The sequence below is a fragment of the Pipistrellus hanaki genome (assembly GCF_964339955.1).
Source record: "Pipistrellus hanaki genome assembly, chromosome: 2".
NCBI classification, from domain to species: Eukaryota; Metazoa; Chordata; class Mammalia; order Chiroptera; family Vespertilionidae; genus Pipistrellus; species Pipistrellus hanaki.
The window spans coordinates 179,904,066-179,931,046 of NC_140504.1; the positions used below are offsets into that span (position 1 = coordinate 179,904,066).

General features: G+C 44.9%; 1 protein-coding gene across 8 annotated transcripts in view; it reads left to right on the plus strand.

Moving 5' to 3' along the window:
- CSMD2 (CUB and Sushi multiple domains 2) overlaps positions 1–26,981 on the plus strand; it is a 541,275-nt gene that overhangs the window by 105,265 nt on the left and 409,029 nt on the right. For all 8 annotated transcript variants that reach the window (XM_084873018.1, XM_084873017.1, XM_084873019.1 and 5 more), the window contains exon 3: positions 4,590–4,702. In XM_084873018.1, the coding sequence (XP_084729144.1) occupies positions 4,590–4,702 (113 nt within the window). The remainder of the gene's footprint in view (positions 1–4,589; positions 4,703–26,981) is intronic.

Here is a 26,981-nt window from a genome sequence, read left to right on the forward strand (position 1 = left end):
GTTCTGGTTCCAGTGGTCAGTCCATTTCCAAGGAACCAGCCAATGTGTATGTGTGTGTGGGGGGGTACTGTAGGTGCTGGAATGAACAGGAGGGGCCTGGCAAGGACCAAATGGGAGCTCAAGGCTCAAACTAGGTAGACTGAGTTAAGGTCAGATCTAATGGAGGAATGAGGAGCTGTTTTTCAATAGAAAAATGGGATAGGCCACATATGTAATTTTTTAAACTTCTAATTTTGAAATAATTATAGATTCACAGAAAGTTTTAAGGATGGTCCAGAGTAGTTCCATGTGCTCTCCTAGTTTCCCCAGTGGGTACACCTGTCACTATAGTACAGTATCAAAACCAGGAAAGTAACATTGGTGCAGTGTGTGTGTATATGTCCATGTCATTTTATCATGTGAACTGATTTATGTCACCACCACTGCAGTCAAGATACAGAACTGTACTGTCATCATCTCTCTGGTGCCATTCCTTTCTGGTCACTCCACGTCCTTTCTCTCACTGCCCCTAACCACTGGCAACCATGAGTCTGTCTTCCGTTTCTTTAATGTTGTCATTTCAAATTTCTTAAATAAGTGGAATCATCTGTTATGTCATTCTTTTGAGATGAGCTTGTTTTTCACTCAGCATAATGCCCTTGAGATACATCTAAACTGTTATATGTATCGATAACCATTCCTTTTTATTGCTGAGTAATATTTTATGGTATGGATATACCTCAGTTTGTGTAGTCATTCACCCATTATTGTAGGACATTTTTGTCATTCCACGTTTGGGCTATTAGAAAAAAAAAAAAAAAGCCTCGTATGAACAATCAAGGCAGTCAAGGGCAGGGCAGGTTTTCATTTCTTTGGGCGAAATGGCAGGAATGTTAGACTTCCTATTTCCAAGTGCTATGCCATTTTACATCCCACCAGCAATGTATGAGAGATCCAGTTTCTCCTTATTGTTGCCAGCAATTGGTGTTGTCACTTTCTATTTTATCTCTTCTGATGGTATGTGGTAATGCCTCATCCTGGTCTTACATTGTCCAAATGGTTAATGATGTTGAATGTTTTTCATGCATTTATTTGCCAACCTTTATCTTCTTTAGTAAAATGTCTGTGTCTTTTGCTGATTTTTCTAATTGGATTGTTGGATCCTTGCCTCATTTTCAATATTCAGGAAAAAGTATTATCTTTCACCATTAAATGCAATATTAGCTATAGGATTTTTGTAGGTTTTGTTTATCAAGTTGATAAACAAAGTCTTAGTTTTAGTTTTAGTTTAGTTTTCTGAGAATTTTTTAAATCATGAGTGAATATTGAATTTTGTCAAGTGCTTTTTCTATATCAATTGATGTGGTCATGTGATTTATTATTATTTTTTTTACTTTTGGCCTGTTAATATGATTAATTACATTGATTTATTTTTAAATATTAAACCAGGCTTGCATCCTTAGAATAATCCCCACTTGGCCATAGTGTATAATTATTTTTATATATTGATGAATCCTCATTGCCATTATTTTGTTAAGGATTTTTGTTTATATTTATGTAGGATATTGGTCTTTTATTTTTTTTACTCATACAGTCTTTGGTTTTGGTATTAGGTCAACAGTGATCTCATCAAATGCACCTGGAAAGTGTTCTTCCTCTATTTTCTGGAAGAGATTGAGTAGAATTGGTGTTAATTTTTCTTTATACATTTGACAGAATTCTCCAGGGAAACCATCTGGGTCTGTGTATTTGGGGGAAGGTGAATTTTAAATTATGAAATAAATTTCCTTAATAGTCTAGTGCTATTCTATTTCATATGGAAAGGTAATGGTAGTTTGTACTTTACATAAAACTGGTCAGTCTCATCTAAGCTGTCAAATGTATGTGGGTAATTTTTCATATTTCCTTATTCTTTTTAAAAAATCTTCATTTGAGGGCATTCTTAAAGAGAGGAAGGGACAGAAGGATAGAGAGAAACATTCAGTGTGAGAAATATTGATAGGTTGACTTCCATATGTGCCCTGACCAGGGATCGAACCCACAACCCAAATATGTGCCCTGACCTGAAATCAAATAGTGCACAAGACAACATTCAACCAACTGAGCCACTCTGACCCACCCTTAGCATCCTTTTGATAACTACCGACTCTGTTGTCCTTAGCTCTGGAAATTTGCTAGTCTAGTAGATGAAAAATGAGTCTTGTTAATTTAGTTTTCATATTTTTATATTAACTAGATGGATAGCTTTCTGTTTCTATTTGTACCTTTGCCCTTTTTTCTCTTGCCTGTGTATCTTTTTCATATTGATTTATAAGTGTTCTTTATAGATTATGAATACTAACCCTCTTCCTATCATGTATAATATATAATCTTCCCAATTTGCCCTTTCTCTTTATTATGTTCTTTTACAGTTTCTTTTGCTCACCATACATGCTTTTAATTTTCACATAATGAAATCAGTATTTTGCTTTAAAGCCTCTGGGGTTTCATGCTTTATTAATAGAACTCAGTCAGTTTCAAGAGATAGAACTCAAATCAAACTAGCTTGAACAAAAAAAAAAAAAAAAAAAAAAAGGAAAGAAGGAAGGAAGGAAGGCAAGGCAGGCAGGAAGGAAAGGACAGAAGGAAGGGAGGGAGGAAGGGGGGGGAGGGAGGAAAGATGTTGGCTTATGTAACTGGGCACTAGATATAGATCTCTGCATGGCTGGGTCAGGCATCTAAACGGTGTGTCATCAGGTCTCTGTGTCTCACCTCATCTCACTGTCCAGCTTTGTCTATATCTATGTGAGATATCATTTTTTCTAAAGCAGATAGGTTCTGTGTAATGATAAAAGGCTGCTGGCCCCCCATCCTTTCACTCTAATGATTTAGAATCCAAAAATAAGACTTCCCGAGTATGTATGTCACATCCCATGGAAAGACTCAGAATGACCCTATCTGGATGATGTGCCCTCTTCCCTCTTCTTCTTGCCTTAAGCCAGTCCATAAAGATGAGTGATATGCCACAATTGGCCGTTTGCCCAATTTCGTGGCTCATGAGCAGGAAGATACATGTCAGGACCCCATGAAACAGCAGCTCTCCAGAAGAACGATGAGCAAGTAGCAACCAGAGCAGCCATTTAAATATGTCATCCCTAGAAAGACCTTCTCTAGTGTAATATGATTTAAAACATAGTGTATTTCCTTATAATATGTATGGTTTCATTGTTTTAAATATAAGTTTTGACCCATGTGAGAAAGTGAGGGAGACAGAGGCAGGGAAGGGGAGAGAACATGGTGTGAGGTAGGGATCCTTTGCTGGATGTTATACCTGAAGAGACTTATTGGGTCACCCATTTCACAGTTTGATCACTTTTTCTTCAGTTTCCCTCAAATCTATTCTGGATTAATACAAGTCTTATAAGATTAGGATGGTGGGAAGGGCAAGGGCTTCATCTAGCACAGTGGGCATTAATAAATGTCTGATTTGAGTTGTTGAACTCCTCATACTCTCCAGGAGACATCTGGGCATCCAGATATTATACAGCAATGGAGGTATAGAGAGGGCACCAGGAACACCACAATACCCTAAACTACTTAAGAATGGGTGTAAGAGTAAACATTGAATTCCCTCCCAGAGCCCTGATGGGGGTCAGGGGAGGCAGGGCAAGCCTAAGATAGGGAACAAAGGACACAGATGGACAGAAGACTGCCATCTCTTCACCACTTGTATTCACAATCAGGTCACCTGTGGGGTCAACATGTGTGGACACCCAGCAGTGGACAGCTTTCCTAAAATATGTCCCCACGCATTCATTGAAAGCTTCAATATTGTATCTCTTTAACATTTGGAGAATCTTTAAAAATGATTCTCTGTGCTAAACACATTACCTCAGGTTCAATAATTCCGTCCACTTCACCATTTCTTTTTCTTCACTTAACTTGAAGGGAAAAAAATTAAGCATTTTAATTTTAAAAGCTAGTACAGTATGATCCCATTTGTATGAAATTATTGCATTGACTCTGATCCTATCTATTGATCCTTCCATTTCTTTCTGTGCCAGCTGTCAAGGATGATCATTTCTAGATTGCACTGGGCTTTTTTTTTTTTTCTATTCTGCTTTCATCTTTTAAAAATAATCAGCACTTATCATTTCTATAAAAGCAGTAGCCTTATTCCTTTTAAAGAATAAGGTGTATGAAAAGAAGCATTAGCATTCTATTAGAGTTGGATGTATCTTTCTCAATTTGTGAAAAAATATAGTCTATTGGCAATTATTAGTTGTGCATTTTGTGATGAAATCTACCCAGAACCTAAAAAGACCTCAGCCAGAAAGGGTGAAAAAAGAGAAGGGAGAGAAAAGAGAAGAGACACACGCAAGGGAGGCCTCCACGTCAGGAATAGCCCATAGTTCAGGGGAGTAGCCCCCAATGTTTCTGTGGCAGAAGACCCCTGGTTTCCATCACTTTCTCTTTGAACACCTTGGATATGACTGGTGTTTGGCTTCTTCTGTGTTCCTCCCTGGGCCAACGTCAGCATTGTGCATCCAACAGGTGCTCAATAAGTGCTTCCTGGATGCACAGTTCCCCAGGGGATCATCCTCCCTAAATTGCACCTCTTTGTCTTTCAGGCTCACAGGCTTTCAGCTGCCAGCCACCATCGTCAGCGCGGCCACCACCCTCTCTCTGCATCTCATCAGTGACTACGCAGTCAGTGCACAGGGCTTCCGCGCCAGCTACGAAGGTAGGTGCCCCTCAGCCCTGGACACACGGGCCTGACGTGGAATAGCCTCGGGCAGAGCTGTGGTGCTCCTGGCTGCCGGGAAGGGCTGCTTCCATTCCAGACTTGTGCCTCTCCTGACAAGGCTGGTACTGACTGGTAACTCAGTTACTTCAATTGCCCAGGCCGTGTTTCTAGGAAGCTGAGAATTGAAATCGCAGCTCAATGGCAGTGGTTTGTCCTGAGGGCCTGGTAATGTCTACTTCTCTGTCCCCTTAACTGGGTTTTGTTCTGTTTTTATTTTTTTAAATTCTGTTTTCTACTGGGCTTAATTGTATAAGGTACATCAGCTTGGTTTTGGAAATACGAGCGATATAAACCCTAAGTAAAAGCAATAAAATAAGTCATGGGAAAAAAATTTCTGCTCAATATAGTGACAGCCAAGAGTCAGTTTTATATCATTCAGAGAAGAACAATTGCTACTTTTTCCTTAATAGCATGGATTAGGGTTTCTTGGTTTGAGTTATGCAAATAACTTCCACTTCTCTCAGCCTGTTTAAATATGGTGTTAGCATTCAAATTAACACTAATATCTTCAGATTATACACTATTATTATTATTAACTTTATTGCGTTAGTTCAGAAGGTGGTACTTCTGGATCTCTGTCATTTCCCTGGGAAATTTACATCTCATTAATAGGTAATTATGCTGCTCTTGGCTAAGACCCACACTGCTATTTCGTGTTGAGATCATTAATGGGCTTATTTTAAGACTGTTAATGATAATTAATAACAGTAATGACATAATACCCCAGTAAAGCATGCCAGATATTCTAAAGCTTGCTTTCTCTTGCCTCCAAGAACTTGAAAAATAAGTGACGCTGGCTCACTCTACCTATCTGAGCATGCCCTCGCCCTTGCCTTTCCCTCTTCCTCCCCTCCCCCCCTGCCCCTCCTCGACCCCCACCCCCACCCCCTATCTTCTTCCCCCAGGCCCCTTACCTTTGCCTTTCTCTCTCCTGAGCTCCAAGAGCCCTTCTTCTACCTCTGTAACTTGTGTCCTGCACCTATGCAGCCCAGATGGCTCACTTCTGCTACCTCTGTGACTGTCTAAATACATTTTCTTCATTTGAAAAAAGTAGTGATGCCTTCTTAAATAGCATCTATATTCTATAGCAAAACAGAAATAGATTCCACCTTTGTCTTGGCAGAAATATGCCACTGAGAGATGGCATATCTTACCTTCTTGGCTCAATCCGCCCCTGGTGCTGTGGGGGACACAGTTAATGCTTTAACCTGAGCAATTAAAGGCTCCTGGGAAGGTCTGTTGTTTTTTCACTAAAGCTTCTGAGGAGGCTCCAGAGAAAGTCCCACATGCCTTTAACTGAGGGCTCCTGAAAAAAACCTACGTGTCTTTAAAGGGTGGTCTCCTGAGATAGCCCAATTTCCTTTCAAAAACAACCAGTTTCTCCCAATATCAAGCCCGTGATCTTGGTCATCCTGGTTACATCTTTACCATGAAACTCTGGCCCTGAACCCAAACCAGTTCTCTCCGAAGTTTGAGCTGCAACTTCCTTCCCAAGGGAGATCTCTTCAGGAGCTTCCTGCGAGCTCTCTGACCCTGAGCTCCATCCACAGTATGTTGGCCTTAGGGAGATGGGCTGTGTTTGGGGAAGGCTGGGAAATGAGGCAGTGACACCATGGTTGGTACCTGCAGCAATCCTGTGTGCCACCAGCTGGGCCCTCATGGTGGCCTCTTCAACATTCCTTGGAGATATTTGTCTGAGATCTGGGCTCTCATGAGGCTTTAAGAAAAAAGAGTCCTATTTACATGCTGACCTCACTGGCCCCACCCAGGATCAGTGCAAACACTTGTCATTGGGCAGAGCAGTTCTGAGGTTACATTCACAGGGCCTTTTGCAGCCAGAGGCTCCAGCCTGGACTTCATGAGCAGGGTCTGTAGTTGGGCATCACAGGTTTGCAGACCCCTTGTAACTAGAGGCAAAATTCTGAAGGTATAAGGATATATGTATTTTTTCCTAGGAAGGGTCTAGAAGAGGGATCAACAAACTAGGCTTCCTCCCTCCCTCCCTAAGGGCTTCATCCAGCCGCTGGCTCCTTTTTGTAAATAAACTTTTATTAGAACCCAGACAAGCCCATTTGTTGACATATTGTCTGTGACTGTTTGCATGGATTACAACTTCAGAGTTGAGTTATTGCCACAGAGACCATATGGCCTGCAAAATCTAAAATATTTGCTCTGGCCCTTTATGAGAGCTGTGCTATGAAACATAGTAGCCATTAGCCACACAAGGCTATTTACATTTAAACTAATCAAAATTAATTACAATTTAAAGTTCAGTTTCTCAGTCACACTTGCCTATTAGCAAGTGCTTAGTAGCCACATGTGGCTTGTGGCTGCCCTTGTAGACAGATAGAGAGCATTCCTATCATTACAGAAAGTTCTGCTGCACCGAGCTGAGCCAGAGCTTCCATTAGAGTCACAAAGGGCCCGAGTTTCAAACAAGGCAGCAAGCCATTTGGAGAAAATAGAAGCCCCTGGGTCCTTCCTCCCACCTGCCCAGCACCCTCAGAGGCAGCCCAGTTGGGAGAATGCATTCCACAGGAGAACCAGGGGTAGAAGCAAGGGCCTGTCCTACATCAGCCACATGATGGTGTCAGCTCTCTAAGTCATTGGCACTAAGCTGACCAAGTCTTGCAGGCAGGGCCCCGTCAAGCCCTGGACTGGTGCAAACAGGTTGCTATAGCCGAGGGAGTCCTTGGTTTCTGCCGACTCTGCAGTCTGCTTGGCTGCTGTCTGTGTGCTGACCAGCAGACGTCTGTGCTGACAGCGGGGTCAGGCACAGAGAAGCCAAGGCTGGGGTTATCACCAAGCCACATGGATCTGCCTTAGGACTGGACCACAGGGTAGTGTGTGCATTTGGAAAAATGGAAGTTGCACTGACTTTTGGAACAGCCGAAGTAGAGGGGCAAGGAGGGAAGGTGGGAGGGACCAGGAGGGGCAGCCAATGCTGGGTATATTGCTTAAGGTGCCTGCACCCACAGCGGTGGTTTGGGCTCTTGCTGTTACTGGACTTACCAGACAATGCCATACTTGGGAACTGGCTGATAAACACTAGCTGCTTAAGCTTATAACTGACCTTGGGAAGATTTTTAAAAGCTCTCTGGGCCTTATTGTGGAGGCACAGCAAGTCAGTAGTCAAAAGGATGACGAAGATGTGGCTCTCCAGGAAGGAAGTCAGCCTGTCTTCCATGGCAGAGTTCGCCGTCGTCATTTGTGCTGCTCAGCAGCAAACATCCAGGCAGGCAGGCAGACAGGCTGCATAGAAGGGGCCCCCTACTGACCTGTGTTCCCCCAATCAGGACAGCTTCCTTCGAGTCTGTATTCAGGAAGTCACCACACCCATTTCAAAATGACACCAGGCCCTGCACTCGATGGCCCCTATTGGCTGACATCCCTGATAGTCTGCTATCAAAGCCAGTTTGTTCCTCCTCCACCCTGTTCTGGAGAGTGAAAAGTGCAGATAAGGAACCCGACTGCTACTGGGATTTTGGAGAAAGGTGAAGTCAGGCGAAGAGTGTCAGCTCATAGCTGCTGCTGCTTCAAGGGGAAGATCAAAAAGGCCAGTTGTCAGATCCTGAGATGATAGAAGATGCTTGATTTGCAATCTCAGGGAGCAAGAGCATGGGCTGCAGCCAAGGACTGGGGGATAGTTGTATTAAGTGCTGACTGTATGCCAGGCACTGATCATACATTATCTCATTTAATCCCCATGACAGCCTAGTGGACAGATATCGCTATCTGCATCTTACAGATGTACGAGCTGGGACTCGAGGAGTTTTGTGTTCAGCTTAAGGCTATTTAATGGTCAGAAATGGCTTTTCTGGTGCTAAAGACTACACTGTTCTCTTACTCTGTGCTCCTTGCAAAACTGCTGGAGGAAGGCAGAGATCGGTGACTCCATTTCATAGGCCGGTAAACCGCAGCTAAGTCAGCAGCAGGGAATGACACAGGCTGGCCTGGCTCATTCCAGGGAGGCAGCAAGAGATGTGTTCCAGAGCTGCTCAGTTCAGGTTGCTGGATAGAGTACAGGATGCCCAGATCATTTGAATTTTTAATTATTCAGCTTTTTTAAATTTGATATTTTTTTGTATAAATATATTCCAAATATTACCTGGGACATACTTATACTAAAAAAAAGTTATCTATTGTTCATTTGAAATTTAAATTTAACTGAATATCCTATATTTTTATTTGCTAGATTTGGCAATCACTTTCTTAGCATTAATTCCCCAGGAACCCTCACCCCACTCATCCCTCCTCCTGACTCCCAGATCTGCCCCTTCCCACTTGCCCAGCTGGGGCTGCCCATCTATTATTGAGGGTCTGGCCACACCTCTGCCCTTCCAGGGAGTGCACAGCTAGACAGCTCTCTGTACACACACACATACACTTGCACAGATACATCTATGTGCACTTGGGGTTATGCTACATGTGCAGTTCTGTAATCTGATTAATGAGGCCGACATTCTTCTGTGTTAATAAAAGTAGTCCTGATTTGTCCTTCCTAATGACTCTCAGGGAGATAGCCGCTGTGGTTTGCATATACCATAATTATTTAACCAGTCATCTTCTGTGGACATTTAGGTGAAGAATATCCTTGTACATACAACTTAAACCCTCATCTAATTATCTTCTTAGAATAAATTCTTGGAAGTGCAGTTGCTGGGTCAAAGATGGGGTAGATTTTTATGTTTTAATACATAATTGCACAGCGCCTTTCCAACAGTTACACTGATGCACACGTCCACCGACAGCGCACAAGAGGGCCCATTTCCCGCACTTGACCTACATTGTGTGGTGGTGAGCTTCAAATCAGTTTCATTGATTAAAGTGGGTGAAAACTGCAGCCTCATTTGTGATTATAATTTGCATCTCTTTGATGATAGAGAAGGTTGAGCACCTGTCAGCACTTACTGGTCATTTGTATATCATTTTGTAAATTGTCTGTCCCTACCTCTGCCTACTTTTCTTTTCAGGTGTTGGATTTTTTTTCTTATCTTTTTTGTAAGTGGTTTTGCATATTAAGGATATTAATGTTATTAGTTTCCTTTTGATGTGCAGCGGTTTTAATTTTTATGCCAGTAATTTAAAACTTTTTAATTTTTATTTTACCTTTGGAAAGGTCTTTTCTCTGCCAAGATCAGATAAATAGTCATTTAAATGGTCATCTTATTATTTCAGAGGGTTTTTTTTTTTTTTTTATTGTTCCATTTCACTTTTAAATTCCTTTGGAATTCACTAGTGTTGGTCTTGGTTTCCATGAGTGTCCTTCCGTCTCTGACCTGCTAACGCTCACTGTGTGTCCTTCTGTGTCTCCTTTTGAGTGTGCGGAAACCTATTACTCCCCAATTTGCCCTCCTTGTGTCTCTCCTGAGGTTTCTTGCTGCTGTTTGGAGATGATTTTCCCACCCCGTCCCTAGGCTTCCCCTTCTCCACACACAGCTCTCAAAGGTTGTATGGGATTGTTTCTGTCTATTCCATACTGATCAGCAGGTAAGCAAGAATTAAAAGCAGATCAGAAAAATCTCAATTAGATTAAGAGTCCCAGCAGGATTTTCATGCTTGATCCTGGATGCACCTTTGCATTTTATCAGCATATATTTATTACCCTTGAGCCAATGCTCTGACATGTTTGTGAAGGAGAACCTATCTCTGAGTGCTGGTCTTGGTCAGTTAGATCTATTGAATCATCCACATCTAAAAACAGGTATTTTTGTTTAGCTAAATCTCTCATCTTGTCATCTTACTCCCAGAATACAGAGGGCTTCCTTAAACATCAAACCTGTTCTGGTTCACTTACTCTATCCTCATAGAATCCAGAAGGATGAAGAATCTTATTTTTGCAAACTCCCTGGTCACCATCAGGGGAGAGATGGTAGAATGCAATGATGAAGACCTCATGTTCTGGGTTCAAACCAATCTGGCATCCAGCCCCATCTTTGTCACTCACTTGTTATGGGATATTAGGCAGGTTATTTTATTTCCCTGAGCTCTGGCCTTCACATTGTAAAACCAGGATAATAATACCCTGTTTCCCCGAAAATAAGACAGTGTCTTATATTAATTTTTTCTCCCAAAGTTGCGCTAGGTCTTATTTTCAGGGGATGTCTTATTTTCGGGGAAACACAGGTAGTACCCCACAAAGGAGTTGTGACAATCAAAGGAGAGAACGCACGGGCTCACATAACGTGCTCGGTGACAGGGCCTGGCAAACTGTCAGGCTCTATAAATGTCAGCCAGTTAATGAAGTAACCTTCATCCTGACCTTACTTAACTGAGATTCTTTAGGAGATGGAAGGAAAGATACATCAAGTCCAGAGGTCCCAGTCCCAACCAGCTCCCCAGCTGCCTGCCCCCCAGCTCCTGAGTTTGCATCAGATCCGCACACCAGTTGTTCATGGTATGTCTAGTCTTACAAACAGGTTGTGGCTTCTTCGGGGAAGGACCGGAGGATTCTCCATATCCAGGAGCCCAGCACTGCCAGAGAGAGTACCTGTCTGATGAGGATGAGGTCTCCGGCTCTGTCACCTGGTGGATGGGAGCTGATGAGGTCAAGGCCGGACACAGTTTTTTCATGGCCTCTTTTCTCTGTATTAAGAGAGATGATGGTGTTAGAGCTAAAGATTACAGTAACACATTCAGTAGGCCGTAGAATTTGTCTTTCCAAACAGACGCCTACACACATACACATGCATGCACATACAAATGAACATGACACTTCTCCATATTTTTTCATATAATTCAGTTACCCTGAAGCCCACCCTTGATCCCCTCATCACCTGAAAAACAGCCCAGACATCACACATATACTTCTCGGTAGAGATTCTTCCATTAATTAAGCTAATGTTTGCTGAGCACCTACTGTATGCATTCCCTGATTTTTCATCCAAGCCTTATTTTAAGTCACCATTTGTCTCCTCTCTTCCTATTCCCCACATTCCCAAAGAGGAAGGAAGGAATACAGCCCAATACAGTGTCACTTCTGAAAGAACACCTTGGAGTGCTTTCGCCACCTGTGGAAGGTCAGTGATGTCACCTGTGTGCAAGAATCACAGCATGGTGCAACAGGATCAGAAAGACATACGTGTGAGGGACAGACAGACAAAATGGAGCACCCCGTTGTTGCTCTACCAGAAGAGGCAGGCTTGGAGGACAAGTCATTTCCTGGCTTCTGCAGGTGGAAGCAGGGTTGAAGGTGGCCACACCCCTGTGCAAACAGGGAAATCAGGGCCCAGAAATGGATCCCTTCTGACTCATTCCTTCCTGGAATTAGACCTGCTGATTCCTTTTTCCTGGTCTCAGCCTCAGATAATTTCCTCACTCTGAAAGAGTTCCCCAATTCTGGGACATTATGCAGACATCTCAAAACTGGGCTAATGGAAGCTATTCAACTATATATATACTGAATATGCAATTTGCACCATTCAGGCCACTGTGGGCCAGAACAGCAGGCCTGGCAAGACCTCCTCGAGGGCGGGAGGTGATGAATGTCCATTTCCTCTGCCCAGGAGGGATGGTGTGCACTTCCTGAGTGAACTTGCTTCATTTCCTTGGCTTTGCCTTGGGAGTTGCAGAATATTCCTCTTAATCAGTGCTGCGGAGTAGCAGATTAATACATAGAGATGTGACATTTGAGACAAATTGGACAGCACTTCTCAATAAGTGGGGAATCAGGATGAATTTCATATCACGTCTTCACTAATCCCACAAACAGTTCATCATGCATAGTGATATTTCCCCCTTTGGGGAAGGGTATTAGCATATCTTGTATATGATATCATACAAACTCTAGTGTCCTGAACTTCCTCACATTGGGGTGTCCAAAGATATAGCGATGAAGGGGAAGGGGCATTTTCAGGTTGCTAGATTACCTGCAGGTAAGGTATACATCTAATTTACTTCTGTCCCTGTTTGTTCATTCGCTCACTCATTCATTCAACAAATATATGCTGCACATCTGCTCTATGTCAGGTCTCAAAGCAGAATTTGAGGAATAGGCCGAAACCGGTTTGGCTCAATGGATAGAGCATCGGCCTGCGGACTGAAAGGTCCTGGGCTCAATTCCGGTTAAGGTCATGTACCTTGGTTGCGGGCACAACTCTAGTAGGGGGTGTGCAGGAGGCAGCTGATCGATGTTTCTAACACTCTATCCCTCTCTCTTCCTCTCTGTAAAAAAATCAATTATATATATATATATATATATATATATATATATATATATATATATATATATATTAAAAAAATAATTTGAGAAATAGGAATGGAGAAGTGGCACCTACCTACTACAAGGAGCTCTGAGACCTAAAATAGTTGGAGAGGAGTAAGAATAGAGGGGCAGGGATTGGAAAAAGGTGGGTTCAAGCCTGGGCTAGCTAAGAGCATTGGACAAGTCTCCCAATCTCCCTGAGCTGCTTTGTTGTTGTTGTTTTTTCCAGAAGAGAAAGTTTAAGTCCCACCTCAGTGGGCTGTAATGAGGACTGAAAGGGTTAATGCATGGGAGGTGCCGGAACAGCATCTGTATTCAATAAATACCAGTTCCCCCACCTTGAGGAGAAATCGCTGTGCTGCCTAGTTGGGTCTGTGCGGATTAGGTGTGAGTTCTTCCATGTTCCTGCTGTGTGAGCTTGGGCAAGACACTGAACCTTCGAGCTTCCTCCTATGGAAAGTGGGCTAGCCCTCTCCTGATTTCCAGGGGTATGTGAGCATTAGTGGTAAGGTATGGGAAGCACCTAGCTGCTGGCACATAGTAGGCATTCAGTAAAAGGAAGCTGTTATAATAAGGCCAGGTGTGTTTTGTGGGAGTGAAAAAAAATTCTTTCCATGACAAAACCTTTACTTGAGCCCTGTGGCCCTCCAAGAACGAAGAGTGTCATCCATTTTGTTTTCCTTCACTAGGCTACCGTATAGTCCAGGCCTTGACACACATAGGGCACCACAATAGTACCCTGTTTCCTGGAAAATAAGACAGTGTCTTATATTAATTTTTGCTCCCAAAGATGCGCTAGGTCTTATTTTCAGGGGATGTCTTATTTTTCCATGCGCTAGGTCTTATTTTCGGAGGATGTCTTATTTTCGGGGAAACACGGTAGCTAGTGCTTGCCTCTTCTAACCTGGAGCCTTGCTAGTTTCTATTGGGCTTTTGTGCAAATTAGCACAAGTGGCCACTCTGAGGGGACACAGCCCTGTGAGCACGTGGCTTAGGGGTTGGAGTATAGGCTGGGCTTTTGCTCTCATCATCACTCTGCATAGGCTTCCCTTTGCAATACTCAACCCGAACAACTGTATATGGTGGCCTCGCTCCAGAGCCTTCCTCTCAGAATTCAGCAGATCATTAGATGCTGGGTACAAGGATCTTGGAGAACTTTCACTTCAACCCTCTGATTGCTTTCAGGATGGAGTACGAACTCCTTACCTGGCCATGAAGCCCTGGGCATCATCCTTCCCTTCCCCACTCCCTTCTCCAGCCACCCTGGACTTTATTCAGTCTTCAGACCCCACTGTCTCCTAGCTCACTCATGAGATGCATGGAGCCCCCTCTTCTGAACCTTCCCCACTCCACCCTGCCGCTCTTCCTTTTATTCCTTCCAGTGTCTGCTCAACCAAATCAAGGCATCTGCCCCGTGTATGCACTCCTTTACATCTCGCTTAGCTCCCTGATGTCTCCTTCCTTCTCATGGGTCACCTGTGTATCTCCTGTTCCTCATTTGCCTTCTCTACTCCTGTGCATGTTTTTGGACTGGCTGGAACCCACAGCAGCACTGATTACGAGCTAAGGGCCCTAAGGGAGAATCAACTCCCAAGTCAGCCTGTTAGTAGCCCATGTGGGATTTAGAGCAGGTCACTTAACCTCCTGTGACCTCCCCTGTCAGAGAAGAACAATGGGAACAATGATCTCTGCTCTGTGGGATCATCGCTGGGAACAGATAAGGCAACAGGTGTGAAGAGTGCCTGGTGTGGAAGAAACACTCAAAAAGCAACCACGTGGGCGTGAGCCCAGGATCTGACACATGATAGATGCTCAATAAACAATGATTCAATAAGTAAGTGGATAGGTGATCATCTCACCCAATGTAAAAGACCCAGACAAGGAAAGAGATTGGCTCAAGGTACCTGGGACCATATTCTCATTGACTCAGAGATGCCCTCAGTTATACAAGATGCACCACTTTATTTGATGTACCACTAAGAGAGAAAAAATGCTGCCAATTAAAGTATGACATGCCATTGATTGTAAGATGCAGCCTCACTTCAAAGGTATTAAATTATGAGAAAATGTGCACCCTAGAGCTGATGAAATATGGTCACTGCTTAATTGCTTTTGCCCACCCCTCAGCCTCATTTGGGATGGGTCCATCAGTCTGACCTCTCCTCAGAACCGGGGCTCTCCGACTGGCAGGCTCCTCCTTTTCAGCATTCATGTGGTGGCTCACGCTGGCCATGTGATCACCTCTTAATTTATTCTTTCAGCTCTAAGTCTCATTACTTCTCAATTTCCTGCATTGAACTCTATTTAACACCTATTAGCACAGGTCTTCATCTGATAAATGCCCTTTCTGAGGAGGCTGCAGGATGCCCCAGTCTTGACCCCGAGTAGGGGTGTGGGTGTCAGAGGATTAGCTTTTAAGTCCTGCTCTGGCAGAGGCTACAGCTGGACACACAGCTGTCTCCCTCCTCATGACCTGGTACCCCTGTCAGAGACTCTTCCACTGACTTCAAGCCCTGGAAAGTCAGGGTACACATGCTATTCTTCCCTGGGGTGACTTAATTCCCATCCCATGAGCTGAGCATCAGTGGGGAGAACAAACAGAAATATCAGATTGAATGTTCCTCGTCCCTTTAATTGATCATTTGGAGGTGATTAGCCACTGTTTAGAATTATTCTTTCCAGCCCTTCATCAGTGTGGATGACTGAGGGTTGAATCCATTGACATTTCATTGGGACAGGAAGAGAGAAGAGTACTTCTCGCCTTAGTGGGAGATTCTAATTTGGAGATCTGGTATTGGACAAGTTACATCTCTCTCCTTCCCCTTGAAATGATCGCATTGGAAGACACAAGTTGTCCCACATTCCCGTGTCCTCATGAAAACAATGGGATCATAAGCCCGGAGCCCCTGGGATGAGGAAAGCAAAGATTGAGCACCTTGGGCATGCCAGGCAGGGACTGAGAGCCTCACAGACACCGGCACATCACTGCCTCCTGAGCAAGCTTAGGACCCCATTTCACAGATAAGAGAGTTGAGGCTCAGAGAGATAATCTGTTTGAGGTTATACCGCACCTTAGGGTCATGCATAGAGGGAAAGTCTGTTTGGTTCCAAAGTCCACCTTTCTCCACTCTGTGCTGCCTCTCAAAATAAGTCCCACACAATTCTCTAAGCTCACTCCTCCCACCATCCCTGATCCCAGCACATTCAACAGTGATTGTAAGAATTATAAAGAAAGCCGGCCTCACAGGCGCCAGGTGCTCTTCATAGTGCCTTACGTTTTAACATGTAATCTTAAAACAGTGAGGTAGGCACTGTTATAATCCCCATGTTACTGATGAGGCACAGAGAGGTTAAGTAACTTATTTGAAGTCACACAGCTAGTAAGAGGTAGAATGTGGGTTTAAACCCAGGCGCTTTGACTTGAGTCTGCAAAACAGAATAAAATAATTTCACACAGCTGGGACTCTTGAATCCAAATTAAAGATTCCACCATAACAGAGAGCAGTGCTTAGCATTATACTTTAAAGAATCTAACAAAAAGAAAAGATGCACGAATCCGACTATATTCAAATGCAAAAGTTCTGTACAATAAAAACCATCTAGAAGGGAAATAAAAACTGACTTGAATGCTATTGTGCCAGATATGGCAGAGAAGGGTTACTCTCCATATTACACACACAGCCCACAGGCACCCAAGTAAGGCAGGAACCTGGAGTTCACACCAGAGGAAATAGAGTCAGCGAGTAAATATGCAGGAAAGCTATTCGGCCTTGCTAATAATCAATGTAATGCCAATTAAAACAGCAACAGGACATTTCATTCCTGGTCAATTAGCTGGAAGGCCCTAGGGAAGCCCTGATCGAATGCTGGAGCTGTTGCAGAGAAACAGGCTGCCACACTTTCTGGTGGCGATGTAAAGCGGTCCTTCGAGAATCGAGCTGGATCACATGTATCGAGTCATAAAATGCTCATGTCATTTGACCCAGTAATTCCCCTCCTGGGAATACAAGTCAACAGAAGGAGAAAGATATAGCACGAAAGTGTTGACTTCAGCATTATTTATAATGATGAAAAATGGGACACTGTAAAAATGTCCAACAATAGGGGGATTACCAGGGAAATTATGGTGTATGTACCTTGTGAATTTATGCAGCCATTTAAAATTATAAAGGCATTATTTAGTACTACAGGAAGATGTTTATGATATTTTCACCGAAAAATAGCAGAATGAAATATTATGTCCCCATTTTTATGACAACCCTGTAAAGTAGGTCTTATAGGGACAAGGACTGCATAGGAATAAAAAAGGTAACAATTGATATGAGAGAGCAGTGAGATTGTGGGTAATTTTTTTAAGTGTCTCTGTATGGCTGCTTGTTTGATTGTTTGATAGAGCAAATAGGATAAAATCCAAAATCAAAGAGCAAACTAAGATAAACAACATTGAAGTCCCAGTTTATGTGAAAGCTACATAGAGGTTTCACTTCACTGTGAGCCAAAGGTCACATGGCTTTCAATAGGAGTACAGACCCCAGATCTCCAGAGGTGGGTAGACCCACATAATAAAGCAATAATCAGTAGTAAGGTGCTTTTGAAGATCCTAGCACAAGAGTAGGTGTTTGGGGTAATGACTGAGAGAAGTAATGATCGCACAAAGAACGGTTAAAGAGAGGGCCTGGAAGAGACTTGAGGATTTGTCACAGATAAGACAAATAACTGTTTATTCTGGATTGCTCCAGAGCAGAACAATGCCCAATGCATAGATGTTGGATATATGTGACTTTCAACCAAGAATCAAGAAGAAACTTTACTTAGCTTTACTTGTCATGAAGCAGGCTGCCTCGGGAGGTAACACACTTCCCATCTCTGGAGGGGCTCAGGCCAGGATCTGAATGCAAACTCAAGCATAGATGCCGTTAGCATACTTCTCAAAGTGTGCTTGGGCTGGATTTCATCAGTTAATGTCCATCGACTATAGGATGCACCATTAGTTTATGTACCAGAAAGAAAGAAAGAACACTGCCTGTTAAACTAGGACACATTCTTGATTGTGGGACTCATCTCAATTTCTGAGCTATTTAAATGTTAAATGTGGGGGCGGGGAGGGGAGTTAGTGGGACGCTACATAGCCTGGTGTGGGGGATACATGGTGTATTTTGAGTGTACAGATCTATAGGCTAAACATGGTGCATTTTCCAGTCTTACCATGGGTACAGTATGAAAGCAGATACACACAGGGGGGGGGGGGGATGGGGGAAAAGAGAGAGAGAGAGAGAGAGAGAGAGAGAGAGAGAGAGAGAGAAATGCAAATGGGTGCTTTTTAAAAGACAGAGCAGGAAACATCAGAGATAGGCCCTGCTAGTTGCCAGCCAACCTGGCTTGAACCACTAGACCCGAGGCCACAAGAAAACACACACACACACGCACACACACCACACACACACTTTTTCTGCTGAGGGTTTCTTTGGTGTGAGAAGCTGGGCTGGGCTGGACTGGATGCAGGAGGAGCTCCCTAGGTGCCTTCTAAAATTCATGGCAAATCTCAGTTGCTAATTCAATGATTCTGTGATTCTGTAACTCACGACTTTAAATCAGTAACTCCCCATTCATTAACTTGATTGACTTTGATTCTAAAGTGCTTTTCTAATCTCCAGTATTGGCCTAGGCCCTGCCTGTCAGACCTTATTAACACTAAGACTGGCACATGGCCATGTCCCTTCCCCCCACTCCACAGCTCACTTTCTGACACACACACAGCCCTTTGGGGATCCAAAGAGGAATCTGTGGAGGGTCTGAGAAGGTATGGCAGCCTCACGTGGGACATTAGCCTAGTCCCTAGTGCCCATAGTGCCCTGCTCAGGCATCTCACCTAGGTAGTCTCTCATCCCTTTCTGAAGGCTGGGGTGGGTGGTGGGTTGGGGGGAAGCAGGAAACAGCCAGGGTAGTAGAATGAGTTTGTAGTATGGAACCAAATAGTCCTTAGTTTAATCTGCCAGTTACTATAGTTATCTGGAGAATACACTGCATTATTTCTGTGCCTCAGTTTTCTCAACTGAAATGGAGCTGATGCCTGCACACAGTGAGCTAACAGCGATGCTCATGTAAAGCCACACCCAATGGGATTTCATTTGCTTCCTCTTCCAAGATCCCTTCTTGGATGACAGGAGACTCTTCTTAAGTGTCCATGTCTGTCTCAAATGGAGGGTGACACGTGAGAAGAAGCTCTGGCTTTTTGGGGGAACAGTGTCTGGAAGGCTGTGCTTTTGGCAGCTCCACCGTTCACAGGCAGGAAGAGCGTTCTCTCTCCTGCGCCGCACACCCAGCTGTCGAGGTGACCAGCTGGGACCCCACTTACAGGCAGCACCTGGACTGGCTGGCTTCCTGAGGCCTCCTGAGACACAGTGTATATTCCTTGGTTTCTCGCTGTCTAGTCAAGTACAAATGGGAGGAAATGTCCCAAACACTTTAAAGGTTATGAAAACCTGCTGCTGTTTTTTTTTTGTTCAGCCATCTGTTGATCCATCCATCCATTCATAAACTCGCGTTGAATACCTACTCTGAACGGGGCCTGTGGAAACACAATAAGTACGTATAGTCCTTGACCTTGGACAACCATGGTCTACTTGGGAAGACAGATAAAGCTAATAACTGATGCACGTGAACCTGCTTGAGAGATGAGGGCATGGGGCATGATGGTCGCTCGCATAGACCCAAGGGAAAGAGATCCCTAGATGCATTTCGGGGTTCACACCACTATCTACTAGGGGATTTCTGGGTGAGTCAGCAGCAACCCCTGACTCCCTAAGGTGACAGTTGGCCTGGCACATTTGAAGAGCAGAGATGAGCCAGTGTGGCTGGAGTAGTGAGTGATGGGAGGGTGGTAGGAGGTGATAAACTCTGAGAGGGAAGAAGGGACCAGTCAGACAGAGCCTTTACATTAGGGGTGTCGAACTCAATCAGAGAAGGGGCCAAAATCTAAAATCCAGCCTAAATTGCGGGCAGAATGGTTTACTGAACAGTCATAAACTGACAATGTCATAAACTGACAGCGGAGTGCAGTGATGACAGCGCGGTGCGGGCCACATTGCAAGGCCTGGCGGGCTGGATTTGGCCCGCGGGCCTTGTGTTTGACACATGTGCTTTACATTATGGAAGGGCTTGGCTTTTGTTCGAGTGTAGTGGGGCCCATTGGTGGATTCTGAGCAGAGGGAGGCCTGATCTGACCTTCCTTGAAACAGCTGCTGCGTCTGCGCTGATACTGAAGGAGGGCCAGGTGGGGGCAGAGAGACTGCAGTGAAGCAAGTGAGAGACCAGGAGGGACAGGCCCAGGAGTAGCAGTGGAGAGGTTAAGAAGCTGTTCTGTTCCAGGTAGATTTTGAAAGTGGAGCCAACAGAATCGGCTGACAGACTGGATGTGCGGTGTTACAGAGAAGTTCAGGGTAGCTCCAAGGGTGGAACACTAGCAACGTGGAGCTGCCATGAACTGAGACAGGGAAGCCTCTGGGTGGGCAGGCTTGGGAGTACAGAGATCAGGAGCTCAGTGAGGACTGTTAGGTGTGAGACAGTGCATAGGGGGAGCCTGCCTGAGGAGTCTTTTTCGAGTGCAGATAGTATTTAAAGCCACCAGTTTAGGTGGGATGACTTCGAACAAGAGGAGAGATAGGAAAGAGAGATTCTTCTCCCCGAAGCTGCATTTGCCTGAGGCTTTCAGAGAAGGCTCTTCACCCTTTTGCACCTTTTCTTTTTTTTTTCTAGCTCTTCATCCCTTCCTGTCTTCCTAGAGCAGGTGCCCAGTAGGCACTCAGGATGTGCTGACTGAGCAGAGAGATGCAAGGTTTCAGGACAGGGGAGAGCTGGTCTGTCCTACCTCGAGGTCCTAAGAGAAATAAGAGAAGGCCTGTGTTGCTGAGAAGACACCCCTCTGAGGCCCGTGGTGTGTGTGGGTGCTGGGAGGCTGTTGGCAGCAAAGACAAAGGATCGTCCACAGCACCGGGGGCAGAAGCTCATCTCTGCCTGGCAGGCACCTACTGCCCAGGACTATGGATTGAAAAATCCATAGCGGGCATGACAGTGAGTGATAATACTTGAAAGGAAACCCTCGATGTGTGCTTTCAAAGCAGCGGTCCCCAGAATGCAGATCTGAGCCGCGGTTCCCATGGCTGTGCCTTTGGAAATGTCCCTGTTAGCACACGGAGAACAATAGTGAGCCTGTGGCATTGGCTTGGCATGGGGCTTCTTTCTAAAGGCTAATCATTAGACTTTTCTTATATATAAAAAAAGACATTTAAGAGGAGTCTCCTGTCAAGCTAGGCCTTAGGAACAGACATATAGAGTGTGGGAGCTACAGAAAAGCCAGGGCTGGTCCTGGTTACAGTGCAATCAGACAGGCCAGGGGAGGAGCAGATCTGTTCCCAAGCCCTGACAGCTAAGATGAAAGAGCTGCCTGAGATTTTACAATATTTCACTGGCTTCACGTATGGGATTGTGTGTTCTTGTTGGAGAAACATTCATTTATTTAATCAGTATTTACTGAGCAACTACTACGTGCCAGACACAATTTGAAATTCTAGGCTTATAGCAGTGAACAAAATAAATGCCCTTAGAGGAGCTTATATTCTGGTATATGGAGCAGATGACAGACAGAAGAGTAAAATGTAAGTATATCGATGTTAATGTGTGCAAAGTACACTACAAAGCAGAGAAACAGGTGAGAATTTTAGATTGGGTAGCCAGCGAAGCCTCTTTGAGAAAGTGTTATTTGTGTGAAAACCTGAAGGAGGTGAAGGAGTGAGCCAAGAAGGTGTCTAGGGAAAGACTGTTGCAGGCAGCAGGAATAATAGTGTGTACAAAGGCCCCGAAGTGGCCCTGACATGCTCAGGGAGCAGTACAGAGTGAGGGGATGAGTGGGGGACGTGAATAGGAGACAGAATCACAGAGGCCACAGGGCCAGATGACATTGACCCTGATAGACCATTTTACAACTGGAAGAAAACGGAATCATTCAGCCTATATTCCCAAATTTTCAGATGAAGAAACTGACCCCAGCCAAGCAAAGTGGTTTGTCCATAGTCTCACTGTTAGTAGCGGAACCGGTCCTAACAGGTTCCTGGCATCTAGATTATTTCTTTTTCATTCAACTCATTTAGTCATTCAGAAAATATTTATCGACATTTCATTCACTAATGGAAATAAAAAGTAAAGAAAACTGGTGTAAAGGCCCAGAGATCTTGGGTGGAGAAAGGGTGGACTCATCAGAAGGTGCCCATGGACAGCATTTTAATTTTTTATTTTGATGAAAGCCCTTAAAAACTTCACCCCAAAACAAGCGGAAATTAGGACTTCCAATGCCCCATTTACTTATTTCCGGACTTTGGACAGTTTCAACACCAGTCCACTTCCACCCACCTTCACATCTGGAAGTTATTAGACAGGTTATTAGACCAACGCTCAGCCTCTGCTGGGGAAGGAAGCGAAGCGTGCAGTAATTTGACCAGGAATTACAGGCAATAGTGCAAGGCGGTGGGGATTCACGGTGATTAAAAGTAGTCTTTGCCTGAGCCCACACGGAGCTCCCAGTCCAGCTGGGGGACAGGCCAGCAGTCACGGCACAGTGAACAGGGCTGTGCTGGAGTTTATGGGGGCTGTGGGAGCGCAGAGCATGGGTGTCCAAACCAGACTTAAGGTGGCTGGCAGGGAAGGCCTCATAGAGGAAGCAGAGACCTAAAGGATGAGAGGAAATTCGAGGCCTTCCCGAGGCTGAGGGAGACGCAGAAAGGAATCATTGAGTGGGTGTGGCAGGCATTTATCCGCTTGGATTCAGATCCAGCTCCTTTGGTAATGACCTGTGTGACCTTGGGGAAGTCAGTGAACCTCTCTAAGCCTCACTGTCCTCATTTATAGACAGGTGATCGCAGTGGAACTAACCTTACGGAGTTATAATGAAGATAAAATAGGAGAATGCAGAAAAACTGTTTAGCCCATTGTAAATGCTCAAGAGGTGGTGGGCATTATCATTAGAATCCAACGGTAAGGTGTTGTGGACCACAACTCTGCCTGGGCTCTTCCTGGGGGCTGGGCCACCATAGCTGAGTCTTAAAGGAAGAGGGCCAGTGAGCTAGGGAACTGTGAAGGAGGGGAGAGGAAGGCCCTCCAGGCAGAAAGGGCAGTCTGAGCCAAGTCTGGGGGCCTGAGGCGAGATGGGGAGTGTGAAGAGTATTAATAATCTTGTATAATATAAGGCTAATGTGCAAATCAACCAAACAGCTGAATGACTAGTTGCTGTGATGCACACTGACTACCAGGGGGTGGGCAGACATTCAAAGCAGGAGCCCTGAGTCAGGCTTATGGCTCCTGAGCTCAGCTGTGGTGGCAGGAGTCTCTCCTGTCTCTTTAGCACTCGGACATCCCCTGAGGGGCTCCTGGACTGTAAGAGGGTGCAGGCCAGGCTGAGGGACCCTGCCGCACCAACCCCCACCCCTGCAAGTGCACAGATTTCGTGCAGTGGGCCTCTAGTTAATTAATAATAATTAGAAGGTAAGGAAGGCATAAGATGACACTATAAAAACAGGCAGGATCTGGAGCACAGAGGCCTGCATAGATGTTAAGCATTTGGACATTGTAGGCGATGGGGAGCCATTGATGGGCTCTTAGAAGTAGGCTGTGGCATGGTCAGATATTTTGGAAAATTACTGTGCTGCTGAGGAGAGGGTGAATTGGAGGGTTCAAAATGGGAGGTGGGGGCCTCTTAGGAAAACAATGCCTCGGTCCAGGTGCAGTCCAGGTGCCAGCTGATGAGGCCTGAGCTGGATAATGGCAGTGACAATGGGGAGGGAGAGGCGAGGCTGGGGCTGTCATTCAGGAGTGAAATCAGCAGGACTTCATAGTTTATTTTCAGCGAAAGAAAAGGAAGATCTTCTAGAATGTCGCAGGAGCTCAAGCAGTTTTAGCAAAGATACTCATAATAGATTTGGGAGTTAATGGCTTATCTGTGAGCATTAGTCAGGGTTCTCCAGAGAAACAAAAACAACAGCCTGTGTGTGTGTGTGTGTGTGTGTGTGTGTGTGTGTGTCTGTATGTGCATGTAGGTGACCCTTAAACTATGCAGGTTTGAATTGCATGAGTCTACTTACATGCAGAAGTCCACATATTAAGTGTGCCTGCATGGTTCAGAGTTCACTGTATTTTCTATCTGTGGTTGGGAATCCACATATGCAGAGAGACAATTTAAGTTATGCACAGATTTTCAGCATCTCTAACCCCTGTGTTGTTCAAAGTCAATTGTTTGTGTCTGTGTGCATATTTACATATATAAATTTAAAAGGAGGAATTGGCTCACATGGTTATGGAGACTGAGAAGTCCCATAGTATGCAGACTGGAGACCCAGGAAAGCTGGTCACATGATTCAGAACAAGTCCAAAGGCCTGAGAAGCAGGGGAGCCAATGGTGTAAATCCTAGCCCAAAGGCAGCAGGTGAGAGGAGATGTCTCAGCGTGTCATTGAGGCAGGAGAAAGGCAAACTCCATCTTCCTCCACCTTTGTTCTATTCAGGGTCCCAGGGGATTGGGTCATGCCTCCCACATTGGGAGGGCCACCTCCGTTACTGAGTCCACTGAGCCCAATGGTGACCTCACCCAGAAAGGCCCTCACAGACACACCCAGCAATGGTGTTTAAGCTGGGGACCCAGAGCCAGTCAAGTGGACATGTAACATTAACCATCACAGAGTGGTAGTTAGCACCATGAAAGGGCCTGAGTCACCAGGGAGAGGCAGACCTAGTAGGATGTGCAATGAGCAGAGCCTGGAGCCCTGGGAGACCCTCATGGCAGAAAGAGGAAGAGGCTAACACAGAGGGCTTCCCTCACCCCCCTCCTCCCAGCCAAGGCATGGATGGGAGGTGAGGAAACAGAGATGAGTAGTATCTGGACAACTCTTTAGAGATATTGAATGATAAGGGCAGATGTGGGTCCAAGGGAGGTGCTGGGTTTGTTTGGCTTTGTTTTTACCATAGGAGAGATGAGGGTGGGCTTAAAAACTGAGAAGGAATTTGCTGAAAAGGAGAGAAAGGGGTGGCAAAGTCCTTCGTGACTAACTGAGGAATATTTTTTGTACCTGTACCTGTTGTTCTGCTTAGCTGTTGAGCAGAACAAGCCAATGGTAGAGCCCTGTGGCAGACCACTAAAGACTGCCTGCAGATGGACAAAGCCCACCTACTCAACTGAGGTCCTGTTCCTAGCACCAAGGCCTGGCATTGCTGCTCCATTTTGACTGACAGGCCCTTCTGTCCATCTGCACGCTCCAGAGGATAAGAGGCGGCACAGCAAGGCTGGTGACTAGGGAGCGGGAGACAGGAAACCTGGAGTGAAGGTTCTGGGGCCTCTCATCCTCACTCCTCCCTGGGGGGACAAGTTTGACTTGACACTTAACCTTTCAGGACCTGCATTTCCTCCTCTATAAGACTGCGGTTAATGCCAATAGCTGCACGTCTGCACACAGACTGTGGTTGGGGGGGTTAGTGGGAAGGAAGGTGCGGAAAGATGATGGCTGAAGGAAGATGCACACAGCTGCGGTTTCCAGGTCTCCTGTGCCCTCTTGGAGTAGGAGCCGCTGGCTGCCAAGTGCAGAGGACTGAAGCATGGGTCGGAATTCTGATTTTGTTTTGCGTGCTTTACAAAGCATAATTGTTTGTTGGTTTAAGTGAGATCTCTAGGTTTTTTCAAAGAGTCAACCAATTTATACTCAAACTGACAGCCGTTTTTGTTGGATTTTTTTCAAGACCACATGCCTTACTTTTACAGATTATAAAAGTAGTACATGTTCATGGGAGAAAATGGGAGAAATGCATGAAGGCACAAAGAAAATTGCAAGCTACTCCGATCCGACCCTCTAGATACGGCCACAGTTAATATCTTGCTATTTATCCTTCCAGATGTTGTGCGTATATGGGTGCACAGACTTGGAATGATATATAGTAGTATTTATATTGCTATAATTATTTAACCAAACCCCTGTGTTTTGTTTCCACTTTTCCCCTATGATAGATAATACTGCAATGAAAAATTCCGGTACATAAATCACTGGGTGCATCCGATTATTTCTTCAGAATAAATCTATAAGGGCATGGCCATTTCTGAGACTTTTGGTGGGTGGTTTCAAATTGCTTTCCAGGAAGATTTATATTCTTGCCAGTATTGCATACCCATCTCCTCACACCCTCCCAACACTGAATATTAACATTTTTAAATAATGCTTCACCTATTGGACAGATAAAGATGGTTCACCAGCAGGGGTTAGAGGAGGCCAGTCGTAGGCGGGTCACTGGTATCCCAGCAACTGTAGGAACCATAGCCGAACTTGTTTCTCAGAAGCTGTTCCATGGCCATTGCCATGTGCCCCCCACCCACCCCTCAATAAGGACTGAGTCAGGAGTGCCTCTTTGTTCTCGTCTCCGGGTGGCCACTCCCAGGAGGCTGATGTCAGGAGAGAGCATTTCAGGTAGGGGCAGACCTGTCTCCTGCATCCCATCTTGGCTGTTCTTCTGGGCTCAGATGTTAGGGCCCTCTTTTGGGTACCACTTATTCACCAGAATGCTTTGTTGTCCTTGGAGCCTTCCTCTTTTCAGACTAGATGCAGACCCTCTGGAGGCAGTGAGCTAGCAGAGGGTTCACAGTGTCCATACTTGAGCCAATCTGGCCCTCTGGCTTTCTGGAGGATGCTCACTCACCTCCTCATCAGTGCTTTCTTATTCCGTGGAGCTTCCTTTCTCTAAGCCTGGAGCAGTGTCCTGCTCCACCTAGGAATAGTCATGTCTGCACCCTGGACATGGCTGGAGGCCCATGGGAGAAGTAGAGAGCATGAACTTCCTGAATGGGTACCCAAGAATGATTGGTGGCTCATTCATTTATTCATCTTATATCGTACTATTAGGAGAAAAATGAAACTAAACAAAATCAGGTCCTTTGGTGCCTTCAGGAGCTCACAACCAAATAAAACAGACAAGCCCATAAAGCAGTAAT